The sequence below is a fragment of the Columba livia genome, chromosome 29 (assembly GCF_036013475.1).
Source record: "Columba livia isolate bColLiv1 breed racing homer chromosome 29, bColLiv1.pat.W.v2, whole genome shotgun sequence".
Lineage (NCBI taxonomy): Eukaryota > Metazoa > Chordata > Aves > Columbiformes > Columbidae > Columba > Columba livia.
The window spans coordinates 2445038-2465842 of record NC_088630.1 but is presented as its reverse complement, the minus strand read 5'-3'; the positions used below and the strand labels follow the sequence as shown (position 1 = coordinate 2465842).

The window sequence follows — 20805 nt, the reverse complement described above, 5'->3', positions numbered from 1 at the left end:
AGCCAAGCTGGGGAGGGGACAGGGTGGGCGCCCAGCCCGTGGGGGTCTCAGTCCTGCCCCCCCTCCCCATCTCCCTGGGGGCTGTAATTAACCCTCTTCCTGGCTGGGACTAATGAGCCGCTTCCAGGAAGGGTTGGGCTGAAGGTGAGGGCAGGTCCCTGATAATGGACCGGGGTGGGGGGGTCGGGGTGCAGGGGGCTGCTTCGGGGTGCGGGAGGGGGGGGCCTGAGCTGCCCCCAGCGAGGGGCACTGGGGGGACTCCGGCCCCTCTGCGCCCGGGGCCAAGAGCAGAAACTGCCCCGGGAACCGGCCCCCCCACCCATCCTGCCCCAGCTGGGGCCGCGCCAGGCTGCTCCCCCCATGGCGGGGGTGGGGGGCCGGGCCCCCCCTCGCCCCCTCGGCCGGGGCTGAGCAGGAAGCGCAGGAAGCCTGGTTTATATTGTAGGAAATGAGGACATCGGTGCCCGCGATTTCCCCGCGACCTGCTCCCCTCCCTGTCACCCCGGGCTGGCACCGGGGCTGGGGGGGGGCCATGGGGACCCGCCCCCGATCTGCTTCCAACCCTCCCCCGCTCCGCTGCTCCCTCGGGCCCTCGCCAGGACCCTCGGGTACTTCGCCGGGAGCCCCCGGAGGTCCCGGCCCCGGGGGAAGTCCCCGGGGGACCCCGGTCCCAGCCCCGGGGCGCCTCGACCCCTGACGGAGCCCGGGCTCCGGGCTGCCCTGTCCCGGTCCCGGGGCGCGGAAGGGCCGGCCGGGGCAGGGCAGCGCGGCGGCCCCGGCGGGGGCGGCCCCGGGGGATGTGGCCGCCGCTGCCGCCGCTCCCGGGGGCCGGTCCGAGGCGGGGCCCGGCGGGGCTGCCCAGTGCCGGAGCTGAGCGGCGGCAGGTGGGGCAGCCCAGCCGGGTCGGCTGCGGGCAGCGCTCGGTGCCGGCCGGCACCCAGGGGAGCTGGTACCGGGGGCTGGGCCAGGAGCGGGTACCGGTACCGGGGGTCGGACCGAAAAGGGGGGACCGGGGTAGTGCCAGGAAGCGGGTCCCGAGAGCGTAGCAGGTGCTGGTCCCGGTGGCACAGCGTTAGGATAACGGTGACGCCGGTGCCAAGGGCAGCGGTGGGAGAAGAGGAGCCGGGACCGGAGCCAGGAGAGGAGGGTCCCGAGAGGCGGTGTCAGGAGAGGGGAAAGGTCCCTGGACCAGAACCGCGGCGTTAGGGTCAGGACCAGAGAGGTCCAGGCAGGGAGCAGCGGGGAGAGGAGCCGGTACCGGAGCGCAGGGTTCAGACGGGGAGAGGGGACGGGATCAGGGCGCGGGGTCAGAAGCAGGGACAGGTCCCGGTGCCGGCCCCGGGGCAGTGCCGGGAGCGGGGTCCCGGTGCTGGGGCAGCGCCAGGAGCCGGGTGTCCGGTGCCAGTCCCGGGGTGCCGGTGCCCGATCCGGGTGCCAGGACGAAGCGGTAGGAAGGACTTTCCCCCGAGGCTCGGGCTGGGTCGGGGTGTCCCCGGGAACGGGGTCCAGCGCCAGGCAAGGGGGTGCCGGACCCGTGGGCACGAAGCCGACAGCGGGGGGGCCGTTCCGGTGTCCGGGCACCGCGCTCCGAGTGGGTGGCGGGACCGGCGGGAGGGTGGGGTGGAGGGGGGTCAGTCGTCCCGGGCGGCCGCGGATCCCGCATCAGCGACGGGGCCGTGGGTGTGAGAAGGAAACGGCACCGACCCGCCCCTGGCACCGCGACCCTCTAAAAGCCCCGGGGCCGCCGCACCGGGACCATGCCTGCCCCGGCCGCCCGTGCCCCCGGCGACTGAACGGGGCACGCGGAGGCAGCGGGGCCCGACGGTCGGGATGCCCCGGCGGAGCCCGCTCGCCCTCGGCCTGCTCGGCCTCGCCGCCTGCCTGCTGGCCGCGCCGGCGCTGGGCTGCGGCCCGGGCCGGGGCCCGGTGGGGCGGCGGCGGCTGGGGCGGCGGCAGCTCTCGCCGCTGCTCTACAAGCAGTTCGTGCCCAACGTGCCCGAGCAGACGCTGGGGGCGAGCGGGAAGGCGGAGGGCAAAGTGCTGCGGGGCTCGGAACGCTTCAGGGACTTGGTGCCCAACTACAACCCCGACATCATCTTCAAGGACGAGGAGAACACGGGGGCGGACCGGCTCATGACCGAGGTGGGGGCTGCGCCCGGCCCGGCCCGGCCTCGTTCTCGGGGGCGCGGGGATCGCAGGGGAGGCGGGGGGGGCGGGCGGGAGTTCAGCGACCTTTCCTGGGTGGCACCGACCCTCCCGGGGCGCACGGACCTCCCCGGGGCGCACTGATCCTCCCCGGGCGGCACCGACCGTCTCCGGGACGCACGGTCCTCCCGGGGCTCACTGTGCCGCTCCTCGGTCCCCCTCGCCGTTCCCCGGACCTTGGCGGCGGCGCAGCAGCACCGGAGCCCCGGGACGGGACGGTCGCGCCGCGTTGGGCATTAAGGATCCGCCGTCGGGGATTAACGGGCAGGGGCGGCCCGGGCTCCTGCCGCCGCACCGCCTACACGGGGCACCCGCGGCTCCGCTCCCCGTGCGCCCCGGCTTCGCGCTGGTGCCGGCGGGGCGGGTCAGCGGGGAGGGGGCGGCACCCGGTACCCGCCTCCCGGGGGGATCCGGGGCGGCGGGAGCCCGGGACGCGCCGCGCCCCGCCGGGATGCTCAAGGTTGCCATGGCGACGGGGATGCTGCGAGTGGTCCAGGCGGCGCCGGCGGCTCCCGCGGACCGGGGCGGCGGGAACGGGGCGGCGGAGCCCGGCGGGGCCGCGGGCGCGGAGCCGACCCGGGGTGCGGGTGGCTGAAAGGGCCCTTTGTGGCGGCGTCGGCATTCCCGGGGCCTGAGGTCAGCGCCGGGCTCGAAGGCGCCTATTGTCGCCGGGCCGGGCCGGGCCGGGCCGGGCGCATTCCTGCCCCCCCGTCACTGCCGCCCCCCCGGCCGGGCCACCCCGGGCCTGCTCTCCGCTCTCCCGCCCCCGCGGCCCCGGGAACGGCTTTGTTGCACGGGGGAGAGGGGGCCACCGGGGCATGGAGGGACAGTGTGACCTAAACGGCTGTTGGGGGGGACCAGTGGGAGCTCCAAGCCCTGCACCCCACATCGGATCTGGTGATGATGATGGGGAGAGGGACCCCCGGAGCCACCTGGGACCTTCTGCCATCGCCCTCAGGCACTGGAGCCTCAGACCCCCCCTGTGCTGTTCCCCAGGCCCTGCTCCCCACCCGCCCCACTGGGCTGGCACAGCCCCCATGGTGCTGCTCCAGGATTCGGGTCTGGTTCAGTGTCAGCTGTGCCCCCAGCTTACCCCCACAACCCTCCCGCTGGGTTAATCAGTCACGGCCGTGGCTGCGGGGAAGGTGACACCGTCCCAGTCCCCGTCCCGGTCCCCTGCCCGCTCTGCCTGGCTGCCCGCGCAGCTCCAGCACAGGCCCTGGGGCACGTTAACGTTCAACCTGCTCCCAGCTGGGAGGGAGCTTGGCCGTGCCGCTGTCTGCGCCCGTGAGGGGGACACCCCGTCTGCCCCCACCAGCATGGTCCCTCCAAGCCCTGTGCAGGACCAGTGTCTGTCTGTCTGTCCATCTGCGTGCAGCACCCCCCAGGGAGGGGAGCGGGTGCTGCAGCAGAGCTGGGGGTGATGCTGGTGCTGGTCCCCTCCCCAGCGCTGCAAGGAGCGGGTGAACTCGCTGGCCATTGCGGTGATGAACATGTGGCCGGGGGTGAAGCTGCGGGTGACCGAGGGCTGGGACGAGGACGGGCACCACCTCCCGGACTCACTGCACTACGAGGGCCGGGCGCTGGACATCACCACGTCCGACCGCGACCGCCACAAGTACGGCATGCTGGCACGCCTGGCCGTGGAGGCCGGCTTCGACTGGGTCTACTATGAGTCCAAGGCGCACATCCACGTCTCTGTGAAAGCAGGTACCACACGGGGGGGCTGCTGCCAGGGCGGGGGGCTGCCGTGCCCATAAGCATCCCAGCCCACAGCCCCATCTCCCCCTTGGCACCCTGGCCCCTTGGGGACGCAGCTCTGCTCCAGCCGGTGTCCGGCCCCAGCGGGTTCAGGCTGTGTGGCCCCAGTCCAGCTCCCCCCGGCCTTTCCGGCCACATTGGCAGGACCCACACTTCTCCGTCCCAACTTTGCCTGCCTGGAGCCAACCTTGTGGTTCAGGTCCCGGTGTGGGGCACAGCGAGGGTTGTCAGGCTGATCCCGACGGCCGCAGCCCGTCCCACAGCTCCCAGCCCCACGGCTGCTCCGGCTGGCAGCCCCAGAAGTGACAATTGACAGAAAGTGAAAGTGGCCGTAAATGTCACCGTCCCCAGCCCTGAACAAAGGGCGTCAGTACGGGTGGACAAAGAGGCCCTGCAGCACCCGGCCTCCCCAGGAGCTGCGCACAGGAACCAGGGGGCTCCACAAAATACCCGCTTTGTCCCAGGGATGATTTGGGACCCCGGGGTGGCGTCCCCTCTGGAGGTAGCGCCGGTGGGGACAGAGAACCCACAGCTTTCTCCATCCACCCAGATAACTCTCTGGCCGTCCGCACCGGTGGCTGCTTCCCCGGCCACGCCACCGTGACGCTTTGGAGCGGCGAGCGCCGGGGCCTGGCCGACCTGCGCCGGGGCGACTGGGTGCTGGGCGCCGAGCCGGGCGGGCGCCTGGTGCCCACCAAGGTGCTGCTCTTCCTCGACCGTGACCTGGGCCAACGCGCCTCCTTCGTGGCCATCGAGACGGCCAGCCCGGCGCGCCGGCTGCTCCTCACCCCGTCCCACCTGGTCTTCGCGGCTCGCGGGGCGGCCAACGGCACCGCCACCTTCCTGCCCGTCTTTGCCCGCCGCGTGAGACCGGGCGACGCGGTGCTGGCCCACGGGGCCGGCGGGCAGGGGCTGCGCCCCGCGCGGGTGCTGCGGGTCTCCCGGGAGGACGGGGTGGGGGTCTTCGCCCCCCTCACCTCCCACGGGACCCTGCTGGTCAACGGGGTGCTGGCATCCTGCTACGCCGTCCTGGAGAGCCACCGCTGGGCCCACCGCGCCTTTGCCCCCCTCCGCCTCTTCCACGGGCTCCTCTCGCTGCTGCCCGCCCGCGCCGAGGCGGGCAACGGGACGGCGCCAGAGACGGGGATGCACTGGTACTCCCGGCTGCTCTACCGGCTGGCCGGGGGCGTGCTGGGCCACAAGGCCCTGCAGGTGTAGGGCGCTTACCCCCCCCCAGTCACTGCACTGCAGATCATCCCGCACACTGCAAGTGGGGGCTCCGGCCCTGGGCCCCCCTTGGAGCCAGGGAGGGGGGACAGGGGCACCCCCAGCCCCATGGGGAGCCTCTCGGCTCAGCGCTGTGGGGATGGAGTCCCTGGGATGGGGTGGCCCAGGGACCCGGGCTCAGGTCCCTGCCATGTCCCAGAGCCCCTCGCAGCACTGCCGGGGGCCTGGTCCCTGCATCCCGCCCCCCCGCACACTCCCCTTATATTTATTGCTTCATTAACCGTTGCGGCTGGGGCCGGGGTCGCTGCCTGTCGAGCCAAGACCGGGCACCACCAGCCCCTGCCCCGGGGCCAAATCCAGCCCAATGGGAAGATGTCAAACCAGCCCAACATTGAGTACCCGACAGCAGTTCGTGCCTGTCCCCATGCTGTGCGTCCGCCCCGCTGTCACACGCGGTGTCCCTTTCCCTGTCCCAAGGCGGCTGGACGGGGTGTCTGCCGCAGGCACTGGGCCCGGCTCTAACCGTGCTAACTGCTAACCTGTCCTGCTTAAGAGTTTTATTTTTCTATTTATAAATGGTAATATAAATGCCCCTTGTGCTCGCCTGCCCCGGCAGTAGGGGCCACCTCATGCGGCGGGGGGCTAGCCTGCTTTTAACCACTTCTGTTAAAAAACAAAACAAAACAACTACTATTTAATTGTTTGGGTAAATAAAGAGTCTCTATGGCCCTGGTGGAGCCGTGGCTGAGAGCGGAGCTGCCAAAGGCGGGCGGGGGGGCCTGAGCTCGGCCATCCCCGGGGGGGGGCAGGGGCATCCCCGCGGGGCTGGGGGTCCCAGGGGCTGGATGAGGCCGCGGTGCGGTGGGGTTACGGGTGTCCCTGGGGGTCCCCGGGCCGGGGCGCGGGGGGAGGACGCGGGGACCCCCCGGGCCCGCTCAGGTGTGCGGTCACCACGTGGCCCCGGCCGTTCCCTCCGTTTTCATGAATGGAGCGGCGGCGGCCGGCGCGCCTGCGCCGCCCCCGCGCCCCGCCCCTGCCGCCAAGCGTGGCCAATGGGAGAGGGCGGGAGGGAGGTGTTGTGGTCACGTGAGGCCGCCGGTGTAGTGGCGGCGACACCGCCCCCCCGCCGCGGCGGGCGGTTTATAGCGCCGTGTGCCGCGCCCGCCCGCACCGCCCGTCCGCGGCGTGGGCCGTGCCGCTGGTGCGGCACCGCAGGGTGCTCATCATCGGGTGCCGGGCCGTGGGTCAGTGCGGGGGGGCTGGGGAAGAGGAGGTGTCCTCTGGCCAGTGGGGCTGCTCCCCAGGGTCCTACCGGGGTAGGGGGTGCACCGGGCGGGGGGGGGTTGTGCTGGGCCTCTCGTGGGTGCCTCTCGCCGCCGTGGACTCAGAGCACTCTGGTTTCCACCCCGGGTGGGAGCTGTGGGGCCGTGCTCAGCCTGGGCACGCACCCCGGGAACCACCATCATGCCGGGTCCTCTGCACCACTCGACGGGGGCGGTGAACGCGGGGCATCGGGCCGGTTCCCTTCCCCCGGTGAGGCTCCGTCCCCTGCCGGGGCGATGCTGCCACCCCGGCCCCCAGCCCTGCGCTCCCCCCCCCCCCGCCCCAGGCAAAACCTCCGTGGCCCACCAGTTCGTGGAGGGGAAGTTCGTGGAGTGCTACGAGCCCACGGTGGAGAGCAGTAAGTTGGTGGGGGGGCGGTGCCTTCCACGGGTGGGTGATGAGGACGTGTGTCCCCACCTCTGGGCTGTGCCCCAAAGCCGCGTGCCAGGGGCTGAGGCACCCCCGGGGGTGTGGGGGAGGCTGTTCCCTGGGCGGGGGGAGCAGGAGTCCGGGGCAGCCCCGTTAATGTGGTGCCGTCTCCACAGCCTACAACAACATGGTGATGGTGGGCAAGGATGAGTTCCAGCTGCAGCAGGTGGACACAGCTGGGCAGGTAACACTGGGGGCAGGACCTGGGGAAGGGGCTGAGGGGCTGCTGGCCCCGGTGTCACCCCCGGTACTGGTCCTGCCCTCCCCAGGACGAGTACACCATCCTGCCACACTCGTTTGTCATCGGCACCCACGGCTACATCCTGGTGTACTCGGTGACCTCCCTGCGGGGGTGAGGGGTCCAACCACCCTCTCTGCTGGGCTGTCCCCATGTCCTCAGGGCTGAGTGCCCTTGGGGGGGACCCCAGAGGGGGGCAGTGCCCAGAGCTCCCCTTCTCCCCACAGCTTCCAGGTGGTGAAGACGCTTCACAACAAGCTGTACGGGAGCCGAGGGAACATGCGGTAGGTGCTGTCCCTCCTTGGGGGGGGGCCTGGGGGAGGCCAGGCCCTCACTCTCCCCATGGCCATAGCATGCCCGTGGTGCTGGTGGGGAGCAACGCAGACCTGGCCCTGCAGAGGTAAGGAGGGTTCTAGGGGTCCGGTCCTCTCCTGTCCCGCCCTGCCCCAGGGACCTGGTGGCCCATCCTGCCTGTCCTTTGTGTCCCCAGCCGGGAGGTGAAGACAGATGAAGGGAAGAAGCTGGCGGAGTCGTGGGGGGCCAGCTTCCTCGAGTCCTTGGCAAAGGAGAGCCAGGTGTGGGGCAGGTGACGTACCCCGGCTGTGGGCTGGGAGTGGGGTCACAGGAGCTCTTGTCCCCAGGTGACCCAGGGGATCTTCTTGAAGATCATTGAGGAGATTGACCGGGTAGACAACTCCAACAGCGGATCAAACGGCTGCTGCCTGTGAGCCCTGCCTGGTGGAGACCTCCAGGATCGGATGGACCCTCCGTGCACGCCGGTGGCTTTGGGGGTCTGGGGCCATGCGGTCCTGCTGTTGTATGGGACTGCTCGTTTGCACAGGCTGGGGGGCTCACAAGTGGCTGGGAGTGGGGTCCCATCCCAGCTGGGGGCGTCCCCTGCTCGGAGCTGCTGTCCCCCCACACGCACAAGGACACGGTGGGGCCGCCCTGGGCGCAGGGAGCCGGGGCTGAATGCGGGTGTTGTTCCCGTGCGGGGCTGCGGGCCGGCTGTGCCGCGCTGGCAGCCGCCGCTCGTGGGAGTCAGGGCTGCGGGACTGGAACAATTAAACGTTGTTTTGGCTGTGAACCCCCTCGGAGCCTGGGCTGGGGGGGCGGCTCCCGCCCTGTAGTGGTGGGGAGAAGGTGAGGCAGCATGTGGGGGTCAGCACAGGGTGCCCCCCAGCCCTGAATGTGCTGTGGGGCAGAGCCCCCTGCCCTGGGGCTGGGTGCCTTGGGGCTGCCACTGGGACTGGGGTGGGGGGCTCTGCAGCCCCAGCCCCCACCCCACAGTGGGCTGGGGATTATGGGGGGGCTCTGCACAGCCCGGGTGCCCGGCCTGGCTGCGGTTCCCCGTGTGGCTTATCTCCACCCAGCTGAGCTAATTACTGCTAATTACTCAGTTACGTTGTTAGAGAGGAGCTGCTGAGGAGGGAAGGGGGGCGTTGGGGGGGTTGCTCTATGCCCCCGTGTCATGTTGGGATGGGGGCAGTGGAACCTGGGATGTTGCAGCCAGTGGTCTGTGCCCCCAGTGTCCCGTCCCCCCCATAGCCACCCTTTGTCGCCCCGGGGCTGTCCTGGCCCTGCCGGGGGTCCTGGGTCCGGGGTCTCTGGCGGTGATCGGGGGAGTGGGACCACTTTGGGGTCCCCGGGGCTGCGCCGCAGGGTCCCGGCCAGGCGGGCTGACCTGAGCCGGGAACCGCCGTCCCGCCCGGTGCGCGGGTGACCTGCTCGGGGCTGTCGGCCCGCGTGTGTCCCCACTTAGGGCTGGGTGCCCACGGGGTGCAGGGTGGGCAAGTGAGAGGTCTCCGGGTGCGCGGCCCCGGCTGCCCGGTACCGGGAATGGCCGCGGGCACCTGGCGCTGCCGCACGCGTGGGGCAGGGCCGTAGCCCAGCAGTACCCGGGTGCCGTACGGCGGCTGCCCATGGGGCCGCCGGGACCGCGCGCGGAGCGCTCCTCGAGGACACCGGGGCCGTCCCGGGCCCGCGGGCGGGAGGGGGCGGAGCCGCCGCCGTTCCCGGTTCCGCCCCGCCGTGCCCACGTGCGCGCCGCCCGCCCCGGCGCCGGCGGGGTTAAGCGTCGCGGAGGGATCCCTCCCGGCAGCGTGCGCTGCGGCCCGCGCCGTCACACCCCCCGTGGCCGCAGCTCCCGCCGCGCACCGTCTCCCTCCGCCCGAGCCCCTGCCGCCAAGTAGTGCGGGCGCGGCGCCCCCCGGCCGCGGCCCCCAGGGCGCAGCGCGGCGGCCCCGGCGGGGCGGGCGGGCGGACGGGGCGGGGCGGGGGCGGGCGGCGGGACCTACTTTCCTCTGGAAATGGCCGCGCCGGGGAGCACCGTCCGCCCCGCGCCCCGAGGCCCGTCGGCGTAGGGCGGCCGCGGGGGTAAGAGCCGGCCGGGGGGTGGGGGGCGGTCCCGCCGGGGCTCCCGCGCGTTCGGGCCCGGGCCCCGCGGCCCCGGAAGGGAGAGGCCCCGCGTTCGGCCCCGGGCCGCGCCGCCTCTGCCGGGCCGCGCCGCCGCCTCCTCCCGGCCAGGCCTCCCCGGGCCCGGAGCGCGGCCCCCGGCTCCCTTTGTGTCCGCTCCCGGTACCGGCGATGCTCCGCCGCCCGGGGAGCCGGCGGGGCCCGGGCCGCCGCGCCGCCGCCTGAGCGCGGGTACGGCCGGGCCCGGCGCTCCGGGGCCCCGGGGCCGGTGCCTGGGTAGGCCGCGGCGGGTCGGGGCACGGGGCCTGGCGGGCTCGGTTCCTCCGGGGACACGGGGGAGGGGGACGCGCGGCCCGGGGGCACCGGGGAGGGGGGCGGCCCCGCGCGGTGCTCTTGCCCCCCGGGGGCGCGGGCAGGGCCGGCCGGGCCCCTCTGCCGACCCCCCCGGCCCCGCTGCACGCCCGGGCCCTTCCGGGGAGGGCGCAGCCGCCCCGGGGCGGCCCTAATCCCCTCGGGATTACCGGGAACCGGAGGGGATTTGCTGGGGGATGGCGGCCCCAGAACCCCCGTGTCGGGACCGCGCCGTGCCGGCCGGGGGCTCCTCCCGAACCCTCGGGACGCCTCGGGGGGCAGCGCGGTTTTGGGGGGCCGGGGGCTGCCCTAGTGCGCCCCTCCCGGTGCACCCGTGGGGGGGTCGGGGGGCCCTTTCCCCCGCACGTGGCGTGTGGTCGGGTTTGGGGTCTCCATCATCTCCCCCTGCAGCCGTTTGAGTTCCCTTTGGGGTGCACGGGAAGAGATGGGGCTATGGCCCCCCCGGGCTTTGGCTGTGGTGGTCTGGGGGTGACCTCCCCCCGCATCTGTCCTGGGACCCCCGGGGGGTCAGCCGGGTTGATGCTGGCCCCGGGGAAACTGAGGCACGGGCAGGGCCTGAGTGCCAATGGGGGGGCCCTGCTCTGTCACTGCACCCCGAATCCCGCTCAGCCCCATGGCGGGAGGCACTGGGGGTGCTTCCCTCCCCGCAGAGCCTGTGCTGCTGCTGCTCTGGGATCCGGGTGGCTCTGGGGGGGGTCCTGGTGACCTCCTGGGTGCTGCGGAGCTGGGGTCCCCCTCCCGGTGTTAATTTGGAGTCACGCACCGCTGGCCCCCACGTGGCCTTGCTGGTGGGGAGCAGCTGCCCTGGGGTGTCACTGCGCTGTCCCCCCCCGCCTTGTTGAGGGACTGGGGGTCTGGCGGGTGACAGGGGAGTGGGGAGAACCATCCCCATTGTGGGGCACGGGGGCTCATGGACCCCCCCGGGGAACCAGGACCCGCTCACAGCACGTGGGGAGAGACACTGGGACCCCACAAACTCCCCTCAGGAGCCGGAGGGGGCCGCCCTGGCCTTTGGGGGGGGGTCATAGGGAGCTGTGGGGGGCCGGGGAAGGGCCCCTGTGGAACTGTGCTGAGAGATCTCGCCCCCCTACAGCCGCGGGCCCCCTCCGAGGGACGCCGAAGGCAGGATGGACGAGCAGAAGCCGCCCGGCAGCGAGGAGAAGGATGCGGATGCGCCAGGTGAGCCCAGGGCAGGGGGCTGGGGGGGCGCTGGTGCTGTTCCCCCCTGGGGCGCTGGGTGCTTGTGTCCCCCCCCGCAGTGGCTGACAGCTGCTGTCCCGGCAGCCGATCGGGCCGTGGCCTTGGAGGAGATGGGCAGCGCGGAGGGGGACCCCCTGAAACTCCCCAAAGGAGCCTCCGCGGGGCCGGAGTTGGAGAGCATGGACACAAAGGGACCCAGGTGAGGCTGCGTGGGCACGGGGGGGTGGCACGGAGCTGGCGGGGGTTGTCTCTGACCCCCCCGTCCGTCTCGCAGCACGCCGGCCCGCCGCTGCGCCCTCTGCAACTGTGGGGACTGGAGCCCGCACGGGCAGCAGGAGCTGCAGCGCTTCGAGCCGGCGCCGGACTGGCCCGAGCAGCTGGTGGGGCACAACCCCCCTGGGGGTCCTGGCCACCCCACCCTGGAGTTGGAGCCGGTGGGCGATGACCTGGCGCAGATCGGCTTCTCCGAGCAGGTGACTCCGGTGCAGCTCTTAGTCTTTTATTACCTTGTTTTGTTTAGAGAGCTTTTTTTTTGTTTTAGCGGGCATGGGTCCACTGAGCGTCCCTGTCCCTGCCTGCTCTGGTGTCCTGCCTGGGCTAGAAGCTCCTGTCCCTGACACCCCTTCCCTGCAGGGCACTGCTGGGTCCACCGCTGGTGCGCAGCCTGGTCTGTGGGGCAGGAGGCGGCGGGGACGGCCGGCGTGGTCAGAGCTGTTTTCTCAGGGATCTCACAGGTGAGTGGGTCCCGGGGGGCGGTTGGTGGGGCTGCGTTGGGTCCTGGGGGGGCTGGGAGCTTGGCCTCCCCACGGGCATCGTCTCTGACCCCACCGCGCTGCTCCACTTCCAGAAATGTGAACACTGTCAGCGGCTGGGGGCCACCATCCCGTGCCGGGCGGCCGGTTGCCCCCGGCTCTACCACTTCCCCTGCGCCGCTGCCAGCGGCTGCTTCCAGTCCATGAAGACGCTGCGGCTGCTCTGTCCCCAGCACCTGGCCGAGGCCCTGCAGATGGGTGCGTACGGGCTCTGGGACTGGGTGCTGGGTCCCCTCCTGTGCTGGGGGAGGGTCCCAGAGGGGCAGAATCCAGCGCGGGGGTGGCTCTGACGGCTGCCCCCCCTCTCCCCTTACGCAGACGACGCCCGGTGCTCGGTGTGCGATGGGCCGGGTGACCTGCGGGACCTGGTTTTCTGTACGGGCTGTGGGCAGCACTACCACGGGGGCTGCCTGGATGTCGCCCTGACGCCTCGCAAGCGCTCGGGCTGGCAGTGCCCCGAGTGCAAAGTGTGCCAAACCTGCAGGTGAGTCCGTGTCCCCGTGGCCGGGGGGACAACAAGGGACATACGGGATGGGGACGCAGCCCTCACCCCCTCGCCCCTGCAGGCAGCCCGGCCAGGACTCCATGATGCTGGTGTGCGAGGCGTGCGACAAGGGCTACCACACCTTCTGCATGGAGCCGGCCATCGAGAGCCTCCCCACCGACTCCTGGAAGTGCAAGGTTTGTCCCGCTCCTGCTAAGGGGGTGCAGGGGTACCTGGCCCCCCATGACGTGCCTCTGCCCCCCCAGAACTGCCGGGTCTGTTCGGACTGTGGCCGGCGCCCGGCAGAGCTCGGCCCTGGCTGCCAGTGGTACCAGAGCTACTCGCTGTGCCAGGGCTGCCAGCAGCACCGCGGCGCCCAGAACGCTCGTGGGACACCGGCACACGCGCCACAGCCAGCCCCCCCCGCCCAGACGTGAGTGGGGATGGGGGGGCCGCTTTTGGGGGCTTCGCGCGAGTGCCCACTTTGTGACCGGGAGGTCGTGTCCCGTGGCCATGGGGAGGGGGTGGTCTGAGCCCTGCCCCCCTCACTTGCTCCCCCCATCCAGGTTGACGTGCCCCAACTGCAGTGAACCGACGGACGTGCCCGTCCCCTCGCCAGAGCCCGTGGGGTGCAGCGAGAAGCCGCAGCCTGGGGGGGATCCCAGGGAGGGACCCCTGGGCGCTGGGGGGTCTCCTCCTGGCAAACCGAGCCCTGCGGAGCTGCCCCCTGATGAACTGCCCCTCGACAAGCCACTTCCTGATGAGTTGCCCCCCGATGTGCAGGCCCCTGAGGAACCCCCTCCTGTCGTGGAGCCCCCCGAGGAGCCCCCTCCTCTCATGGAGCCCCCTCCTCTCGTGCAGCCCTCCGAGGAGCCCCCTTCTCTCATGCAGCCCTCCGAGGAGCCCCCTCTTCTCATGCTGTCCCATGATAAGCCACCCCCTGATGAGCTGCCCCTTGAGAGACTGTCTCTTGAGAAGCCACCTCTTGATGGAGCCCCCCTCGAGCAGCTGCCCCCCAACGAGCAACCCCTTGACGTACCTCCCCTCAACGAGCTGCCCCCCAATAAGCAACTGCTCGAGAAGTTGCCCCCCGACGAGCTGCCGCTTGATGAGCCACCCCTTGGCAAATCGCCCCCCGACAAGTTGCCCCTTGGCAAATCACCCCCTGACAAGTTGCCCCTTGACAAATCGCCCCCCGACGAGCTGCCCCTTGACAAATCGCCCCCCAGTGAGCTGCCCCTTGACAAATCGCCCCCTGATGAGCGGCCCCTCGATAAGTCTCCCCGCGACGAGCCGCCTCCCAACGAGCTGCCCCTTGACGCGCTGCCCCCCGATGAGCTGCATACCACCAAGCGCCCCCTGGACGAGCTGCCCCTCGAGGAGCTTCCCCCTGCCGAGCTGTCCCCCGAAGAGCCGCTCCCCAGCGAGCCGCCCCCCGAGGAGGACCCCACGCCACCAGGTAAATGGCGGATCTCTGGGTCTGTCCCTCTTCTCCTCTCTCTGTCTCCCATGGGTGCGGGGGTCCCACACCTGGGTCCTCTCCCAGCGCTGGTCTTGTCTGAGCCTCTGCCTGCTGACCTTGATTTCATGCTTCAATGCCCCACTTTGGGGGTACGTGGGGGGTCTTGTGGTGATGCTTGTTGCCTCTCCAAGCAGTGCAGGGGGTGAGGGGACCCCCACAGCCCCCTTCACCTGCACCCTGTCCTACAGGTCTCGTCCCCGAGGTGGCTGTGGCAGAGGAAGCGCCAGCCCTGGCCCCAGCGGTGCTCCCCGAAGAGGAGATGGAGCTGGAGCTGGAGCCCTTGCTGCCCCCCGAGACGGCACCGCCACCCCCAGCTCCCCCAGGTAAGGCTGAGGAGACACTGGGGCCAAGGGGGGTTTCTTGGGGTTGCAGTGTCACCACCATCCCCTCCTTTCCCACCCCCAGATCTCCGCGCTGTCTCGCCCGTCCTCCCCCGAGACCCATCACCTGACACCAAGGAGGACGAAGTGCCCGAGCTGCGCCCCCCAGCCCTGCCCGAGCCCCCCAGCAGCCCCAGCACCGCCATGGACACTGAGCCCCCTGGTTCCCCACCGCCCCCCTTGGGCTCTCCTGTCTGCGCCCCGGCCCCCACCGAGCCCCTGGAGGATGAGGAGATGGAGATGGCCGGGGGCGAGGGGGAGTCACCAGCCAGCCCCCCCGGAGCCGCCCCCCACGCCAGCCCAGCCCCAGAGCTGGGGCCCTTCCCGGGCCTGCCTGAGGAGGAGGAAGAGGAGGAGGAAGAGGCACCGAGGTTGGAGCGGGAGGGCACGAGCGGGAGCTCCCCACCGCTGAGCGAGGAGGATGCGCTGGAAGAAGGTCGGGCTGGGGGGGACCCCGAAGCCAAGGGGTCCCCTTTGCTGCTGGAGCCAGAGGAGCTGGGCCCCGAGACCCCCATGGAGGTTTGCGCTGCTGGGGAGAAGCTGCTGGGGCGTGGGGACGAGGCGGGTCCCGAGCCCCCCACCCTGCGTCCCCGGCCCGACATCCTCAACGAGATCTCCAATCTGAGCCAGGGGGACACCAGCAGCAGTTTCCCTGGCTCGGAGCCGCTGCTGGGGTCCCCGGACCCCGAGGGTGGGGGGTCGCTGTCCCTCGAGCTGGGCCCAGCCTTGGCTGACGCCAGCCTGCAGAAGGAGGATGCTGCGTCGCTGCCGCTGGGTGCCGAGACCGACGACTCGCTGCTCTTCGAGCCAGCCGCCAAAGGGGACGGGGACAAGAGCCGGCGGCGCAGCTCCCCGGGGCGTTCCCGTGTCAAGCAGGTATTGGGGGACCCCGCCAGCCCCAGTGCGGGAGGCACCCACCATCCCCCCTGCCCCTGCGGCGAGTGGGCGAGGGCCGAGTGCGTGCTGGGGGTGGGATGGGGCCATTCTCCGCTGCCCCTGCCCGGCCGGGACGCGCGGCGGGGGGCTGGCTGGGTCCCCCCAGGTTGCTGTAACTCCCCCTCTCCCCTTGGCCTTAGGGTCGCAGCAGCAGCTTCCCGGGGAGGAGACGCCCCCGAGGTGGGTCCCATGGGGGCCGGGGCCGGGGCCGTGCGCGCCTGAAGTCGACCACCTCGTCCGTTGACACCCTAGCAGTAAGGCTGGGCTGGGGCAGAGGTGGGGGGCCGGAGGGGGTCCCCAAGCTGTTAGGCGGCAGGACTGAGAGCCGAGCGTCTCCGCTGTCCCCTTCCCCACCATCCTGGGCCCTTGGAAAAGCTCGGGAGCCCTCGCGGTGGGTGGGGGTTGCGGGGGGAGGCGAGTGCCTGGGATTGTGCCGTGGGTCTGGGGGTTTCACCCCACAAGCATAGGGTTGGTGCAGAGCTGCCCCCTGACCGGTTCAGCACCAAACTGCGACTGGTGCCCCCCAAAAACTGCACAGAGGGTGGGGGTCCTGGGTGCTGACCCGCTGCTGTGTTCCCCAGCTTGCCGACGTGGAGAGCTCACCCAGCAAGGAGGAGGATGAGGACGATGACGACACGATGCAGAACACGGTCGTTCTCTTCTCCAACACTGACAAGTTCGTGCTCATGCAGGTAACGGGCGCTGTGGGATGGACAGACAGATGGGATGGGACAGACTCTGTCCCCCCCCCCCCCCAACTCCTGTTCCCCCTCCGCCTCCTCTTACGGCCTCTCTCCCCAGGACATGTGTGTGGTGTGCGGCAGCTTCGGGCGCGGGGCCGAGGGCCACCTCCTCGCCTGCTCCCAGTGCTCCCAGTGCTACCACCCCTACTGCGTCAACAGCAAGGTGAGGGAGGGGACGGGGTGCCCTGGCCCTGCGCTGGGCGGGTGGGACCGTGCTGTCCCCCTCGGGGACCCGTGCGGCCAGGTCACGTCCCTTGGGGCACTCACACGAGGTCCTGCCCAGCGTGTCCGTGTGGTTGTGCTGAGCCCAGGGGTGGCTTTGCTGCTGAGTCGTGGGCTGTCCCTTGCAGTTGTGCCAAGCCCTGGGGTGTCCCCCATGGCTGTGTTGAGCCTTGGGGTGTCCCCCATGACCCTGCCAAGCCCTGAGGTGTCCCCCATGGCTGTGTTGAGCCCTGGGGTGTCCCCCATGGCTGTGTTGAGCCCTGGGGTGTCCCCCGTGGCTGTGTTGAGCCCTGGGGTGTCCCCCGTGGCTGTGTTGAGCCCTGGGGTGTCCCCCGTGGCTGTGTTGAGCCCTGGGGTGTCCCCCGTGGCTGTGTTGAGCCTTGAGGTGTCCCCCGTGGCTGTGTTGAGCCCTGAGGTGTCCCCCGTGGCCATGCCAAGCCCTGAGGTGTCCCCCGTGGCTGTGTTGAGCCCTGAGGTGTCCCCCGTGGCTGTGTTGAGCCCTGGGGTGTCCCCCATGGCCTTGCCAAGCCCTGAGGTGTCCCCCATGGCTGTGTTGAGCCTTGGGGTGTCCCCCATGGCCCTGCCAAGCCCTGGGGTGTCCCCCATGGCTGTGTTGAGCCTTGGGGTGTCCCCCATGGCCCTGCCAAGCCCTGGGGTGTCCCCCATGGCCGTGTTGAGCCCTGGGGTGTCCCCCGTGGCCGTGTTGAGCCCTGAGGTGTCCCCCGTGGCCGTGTTGAGCCCTGAGGTGTCCCCCGTGGCCGTGTTGAGCCCTGAGGTGTCCCCCGTGGCCGTGTTGAGCCCTGAGGTGTCCCCCGTGGCCGTGTTGAGCCCTGAGGTGTCCCCCGTGGCCGTGTTGAGCCCTGGGGTGTCCCCCGTGGCCGTGTTGAGCCCTGGGGTGTCCCCCATGGCTGTGTTGAGCCCTGAGGTGTCCCCCATGGCCCTGCCAAGCCCTGAGGTGTCTCCTGTGGCCAAACTGAGCCCAGGGACCACTGTGGCTGTGCGCAGTGCTCAGCAACCACCTTTCACCTTCCCCAGATCACGAAGGTGATGCTGCTAAAGGGCTGGCGCTGCGTGGAGTGCATCGTGTGCGAGGTGTGCGGCAAAGCCTCCGACCCCTCCCGCCTCCTGCTCTGCGACGACTGTGATATCAGCTACCACACCTACTGCCTGGACCCCCCCTTGCAAACCGTCCCCAAGGGCGGCTGGAAGTGCAAATGGTGCGTGTGTGGGGGGAAGCACGAGGGGAGCCCCGCGAGGTCTCAGGGCTGGTGCTGACCTGGGTTTCTCCCCCCAAAAAAGGTGCGTGTGCTGCGTGCAGTGCGGGGCGGCGTCCCCCGGCTTCCACTGCGAGTGGCAGAACAACTACACCCACTGCGCGCCCTGCGCCAGCCTGGTCGTCTGCCCCTTCTGCCGCCAAAAATACGTGGAGGACGACCTGCTCATCCAGTGCCGGCACTGCGATCGGTGAGCACCGCGGCCCCTCGCTGTGGGGGGGAGTTTGGTATTTGGGGTGGCCGAGGGGTGCGTGACGTGTCCGGCCACCCGCAGGTGGCTGCATGCGGCGTGCAACAGCCTCTTGACGGAGGAGGAGGTGGAGCAGGCTGCGGATGAAGGCTTCGACTGCAGCGCCTGCCAGCCCTACGTGGTCAAACCGGCTGGTGAGCGCCCGGGGGCAGCCTGTGGGGATTGGGGGACATTTGGGGAACATGGGGACTCATCTCTCCATCTGCTTTTCCCTTTGCAGTGCCCACGCCTCCCCCGGAGATCGCCGCCATCAAGGCTAAAGAGCCGGGTACGTGCAGGGCAGTAATCGGTGCCGGGGTCGGGGCTCCCCGGGGTGGTCCCCAGTGCCGGCGTTTGTCCCCAACACGTGTTTGTCCCCACAGAGCCCCAGTATTTCCGCTTCGAGGGCGTGTGGCTGACGGAGACGGGCATGGCCGTGCTGCGCAACCTCTCCCTCTCGCCCCTGCACAAGCGGCGGCAGCGCAAGGGCCGGCCGGGCGCCCTCAACGGGGACGGGGCGCTGGAGGGGGGTGACCCCCTGGGCCCCGATGACAAGAAGGATGGTGACCTAGACGCTGACGAGCTGCTCAAAGCTGAAGGTGCGTTTTCCCGTTGGTGTGGGGTGTGGGGGTGCCAGGGGACACCGTTAACGTGGTGTTCCTCCTCCACCAGTGGGTGTTGAGCACATGGAGTGCGAGATCAAGCTGGAGGCTCCGGCCAGTCCCGACCGCGACATTGGAGCCGATGGGGACTCGGGGAAGGGGCTGGAGGACCCGGAGGAGAGCAAGAAGAGGAAGCGTAAACCCTACCGGCCCGGTGAGTGTCACCCTGGGCCACCCCCAGGGCTGGAGCCACCCCCCAGCCCCACTGTGACCCCCCAGCTCCCCTTCCTCTGCCCCCCAGGCATTGGCGGCTTCATGGTGCGGCAGCGCAAGTCCCACACCCGCCTGAAAAAGGTCTCGGTGGTGCTGGCTGAAGTGGGGCGCGAGGGGCTGAGCGCTGAGGGGCACCCCGAGGACGGTAGGGCCCAGTGACACCTTCCCTTTCCCCCCCTTTCCTTCCTTCCTTTCCCCCCCCTTTCCTTCCCTTCCCTTCCCCCCCCCCTTTCCTTCCCTTCCCTTCCCCCCCCCTTTCCTTCCCTTCCCTTCCCCCCCCCTTCCTTCCCTTCCCTTCCCCCCCCCTTTCCTTCCCTTCCCTTCCCCCCCCCTTTCCTTCCCTACCCTTCCCCCCCCCTTCCTTCCCTTCCCTTCCCCCCCCCTTTCCTTCCTTCCCATCCCCCCCTCCCTTCCTTCCCTTCCCTTCCCCCCCCCTTTCCTTCCCTTCCCTTCCCCCCCCCTTTCCTTCCCTTCCCTCCCCCCCCCCTTATCCTTCCTTCCCTTCCCCCCCCCTTTCCTTCCCTTCCTTCCCCCCCCCTTTCCTTCCCTTCCCTTCCCACCCCCCCCCTTTCCTTCCCTTCCCTTCCCCCCCCCTTCCTTCCCTTCCTTCCCCCCCCCTTTCCTTCCCTTCCCTCCCCCCCCCTTTCCTTCCCTTCCCTTCCCCCCCCCTTTCCTTCCCTTCCCTTCCCCCCCCCTTTCCTTCCCATTCCTTCCCCCCCCCTTCCTTCCCTTCCCTTCCCCCCCCCTTTCCTTCCCTTCCCTTCCCCCCCCCTTTCCTTCCCTTCCCTTCCCCCCCCTTTCCTTCCCTTCCCTTCCCCCCCCCTTCTTCCCCTCCCCTTCCCCCCCCCTTTCCTTCCCTTCCCTTCCCCCCTTCCCTTCCCTTCCCTTCCTTCCCTTCCCTTCCCTTCCCTTCCCTTCCCTTCCCTTCCCTTCCCTCCCTTCCCTTCCCCTTCCCTTCCTTCCCTTCCCTTCCCTTCCCTTCCCTTCCCCCTTCCCTTCCCTTCCCTTCCCTTCCCCCCCCCTTTCCTTCCTTCCCTTCCTTCCCCCCCCCTTCCCTTCCCTTCCCTTCCCCCCCCCTTCCTTCCCTTCCCTTCCCCCCCCCTTCCTTCCCTTCCTTCCCCCCCCTTTCCTTCCTTCCCTTCCCCCCCCTTTCCTTCCCTTCCCTTCCCCCCCCCTTTCCTTCCCTTCCCTTCCCCCCCCCTTCCTTCCCTTCCCTTACCCCCCCTTCCCTTCCTTCCCTTCCCTTCCCCCCCTTCCCTTCCTCCCTTCCTTCCCCCCCCCCCTTTCCTTCCCTTCCTTCCCCCCTTCCCTTCCCTTCCCCCCCCTTCCCTTCCCTTCCCCCCCCTTCCTTCCCTTCCCCCCCCGTTCCCTTCCCTTCCTTCCCCCCCCGTTCCTTCCTTCCCCCCCCTCTTCCTTCCCCCCCCCTTCCCTTCCTTCCCCCCCCTTCCCTTCCCTTCCCCCCCCCTTCCCTTCCCTTCCCCCCCCCTTCCCTTCCCTTCCCCCCCCCTTCCCTTCCTTCCCCCCCCTTCCCTTCCCTTCCCCCCCCCTTCCCTTCCCTTCCCCCCCCCCTTCCCTTCCCTTCCCCCCCCCCCTCCCTTCCCTTCCCCCCCCCCTCCCTTCCCTTCCCCCCCCTTCCCTTCCCTTCCCCCCCCCTTCCCTTCCCTTCCCCCCCCCTTCCCTTCCCTTCCCCCCCCCTTCCCTTCCCTTCCCCCCCCTCCCTTCCTGTCCCTCCCCCCCCTTTCCTTCCCTTCCCCCCCCCTTTCCTTCCCTTCCCCCCCCTTTCCTTCCTTCCCTTCCCCCCCCCTTTCCTTCCTTCCCTTCCCCCCCCTTTCCTTCCTTCCCTTCCCCCCCCCTTTCCTTCCTTCCCCTTCCCCCCCCTTTCCTTCCTTCCCTTCCCCCCCCTTTCCTTCCTTCCCTTCCCCCCCCCCTTTCCTTCCTTCCCTTCCCCCCCCCCTTCCTTCCTTCCCTTCCCCCCCCCTTTCCTTCCTTCCCTTCCCCCCCCCCTTTCCTTCCTTCCCTTCCCCCCCCCTTTCCTTCCTTCCCTTCCCCCCCCCTTTCCTTCCTTCCCTTCCCCCCCCCTTTCCTTCCTTCCCTTCCCCCCCCCCCCTTTCCTTCCTTCCTTCCCCCCCCCTTTCCTTCCTTCCCTTCCCCCCCCCCA

The 20805-nt window shown here is 70.6% G+C and overlaps 3 protein-coding genes across 4 annotated transcripts in view; all 3 read left to right on the top strand.

Moving 5' to 3' along the window:
* Nucleotides 1–633: 633 nt before the first annotated feature.
* Nucleotides 634–5930, top strand: DHH (desert hedgehog signaling molecule). The gene is made up of 3 exons (XM_065043787.1): nt 634–2142; nt 3654–3915; nt 4517–5930. The coding sequence occupies exons 1-3, from the start codon at nt 1831–1833 to the stop codon at nt 5182–5184; spliced, it is 1242 nt and encodes a 413-aa protein (XP_064899859.1). The 5' UTR covers nt 634–1830; the 3' UTR covers nt 5185–5930.
* Nucleotides 5931–6466: 536 nt separating this feature from the next.
* RHEBL1 (RHEB like 1) lies at nt 6467–8270 on the top strand. Of its 2 annotated transcripts, XM_065043779.1 has the most exons (7): nt 6467–6874; nt 7062–7129; nt 7215–7297; nt 7411–7467; nt 7536–7583; nt 7674–7758; nt 7825–8270. In XM_065043779.1, the coding sequence occupies exons 1-7, from the start codon at nt 6658–6660 to the stop codon at nt 7909–7911; spliced, it is 645 nt and encodes a 214-aa protein (XP_064899851.1). In that variant the 5' UTR covers nt 6467–6657; the 3' UTR covers nt 7912–8270. The 2 variants fall into 2 exon arrangements, with proteins under 2 accessions (XP_064899851.1, XP_064899852.1); XM_065043780.1 differs by lacking the exon at nt 7215–7297 and having other exon boundaries at nt 7411–7583; nt 7674–8270.
* A 1053-nt stretch (nt 8271–9323) lies between these two features.
* KMT2D (lysine methyltransferase 2D) overlaps nt 9324–20805 on the top strand; it is a 32569-nt gene continuing 21087 nt past the window's right edge. Inside the window, 21 exon segments of the mRNA XM_065043781.1 lie at nt 9324–9559; nt 11064–11149; nt 11255–11663; nt 11793–11904; nt 12018–12180; nt 12301–12466; nt 12549–12663; nt 12733–12899; nt 13033–13925; nt 14177–14311; nt 14394–15244; nt 15445–15558; nt 15886–15996; nt 16106–16210; nt 17305–17486; nt 17569–17733; nt 17818–17927; nt 18014–18061; nt 18156–18371; nt 18445–18588; nt 18676–18792. Coding sequence (XP_064899853.1) covers nt 11098–11149; nt 11255–11663; nt 11793–11904; nt 12018–12180; nt 12301–12466; nt 12549–12663; nt 12733–12899; nt 13033–13925; nt 14177–14311; nt 14394–15244; nt 15445–15558; nt 15886–15996; nt 16106–16210; nt 17305–17486; nt 17569–17733; nt 17818–17927; nt 18014–18061; nt 18156–18371; nt 18445–18588; nt 18676–18792 — 4375 coding nt within the window. The 5' untranslated portion in view covers nt 9324–9559; nt 11064–11097.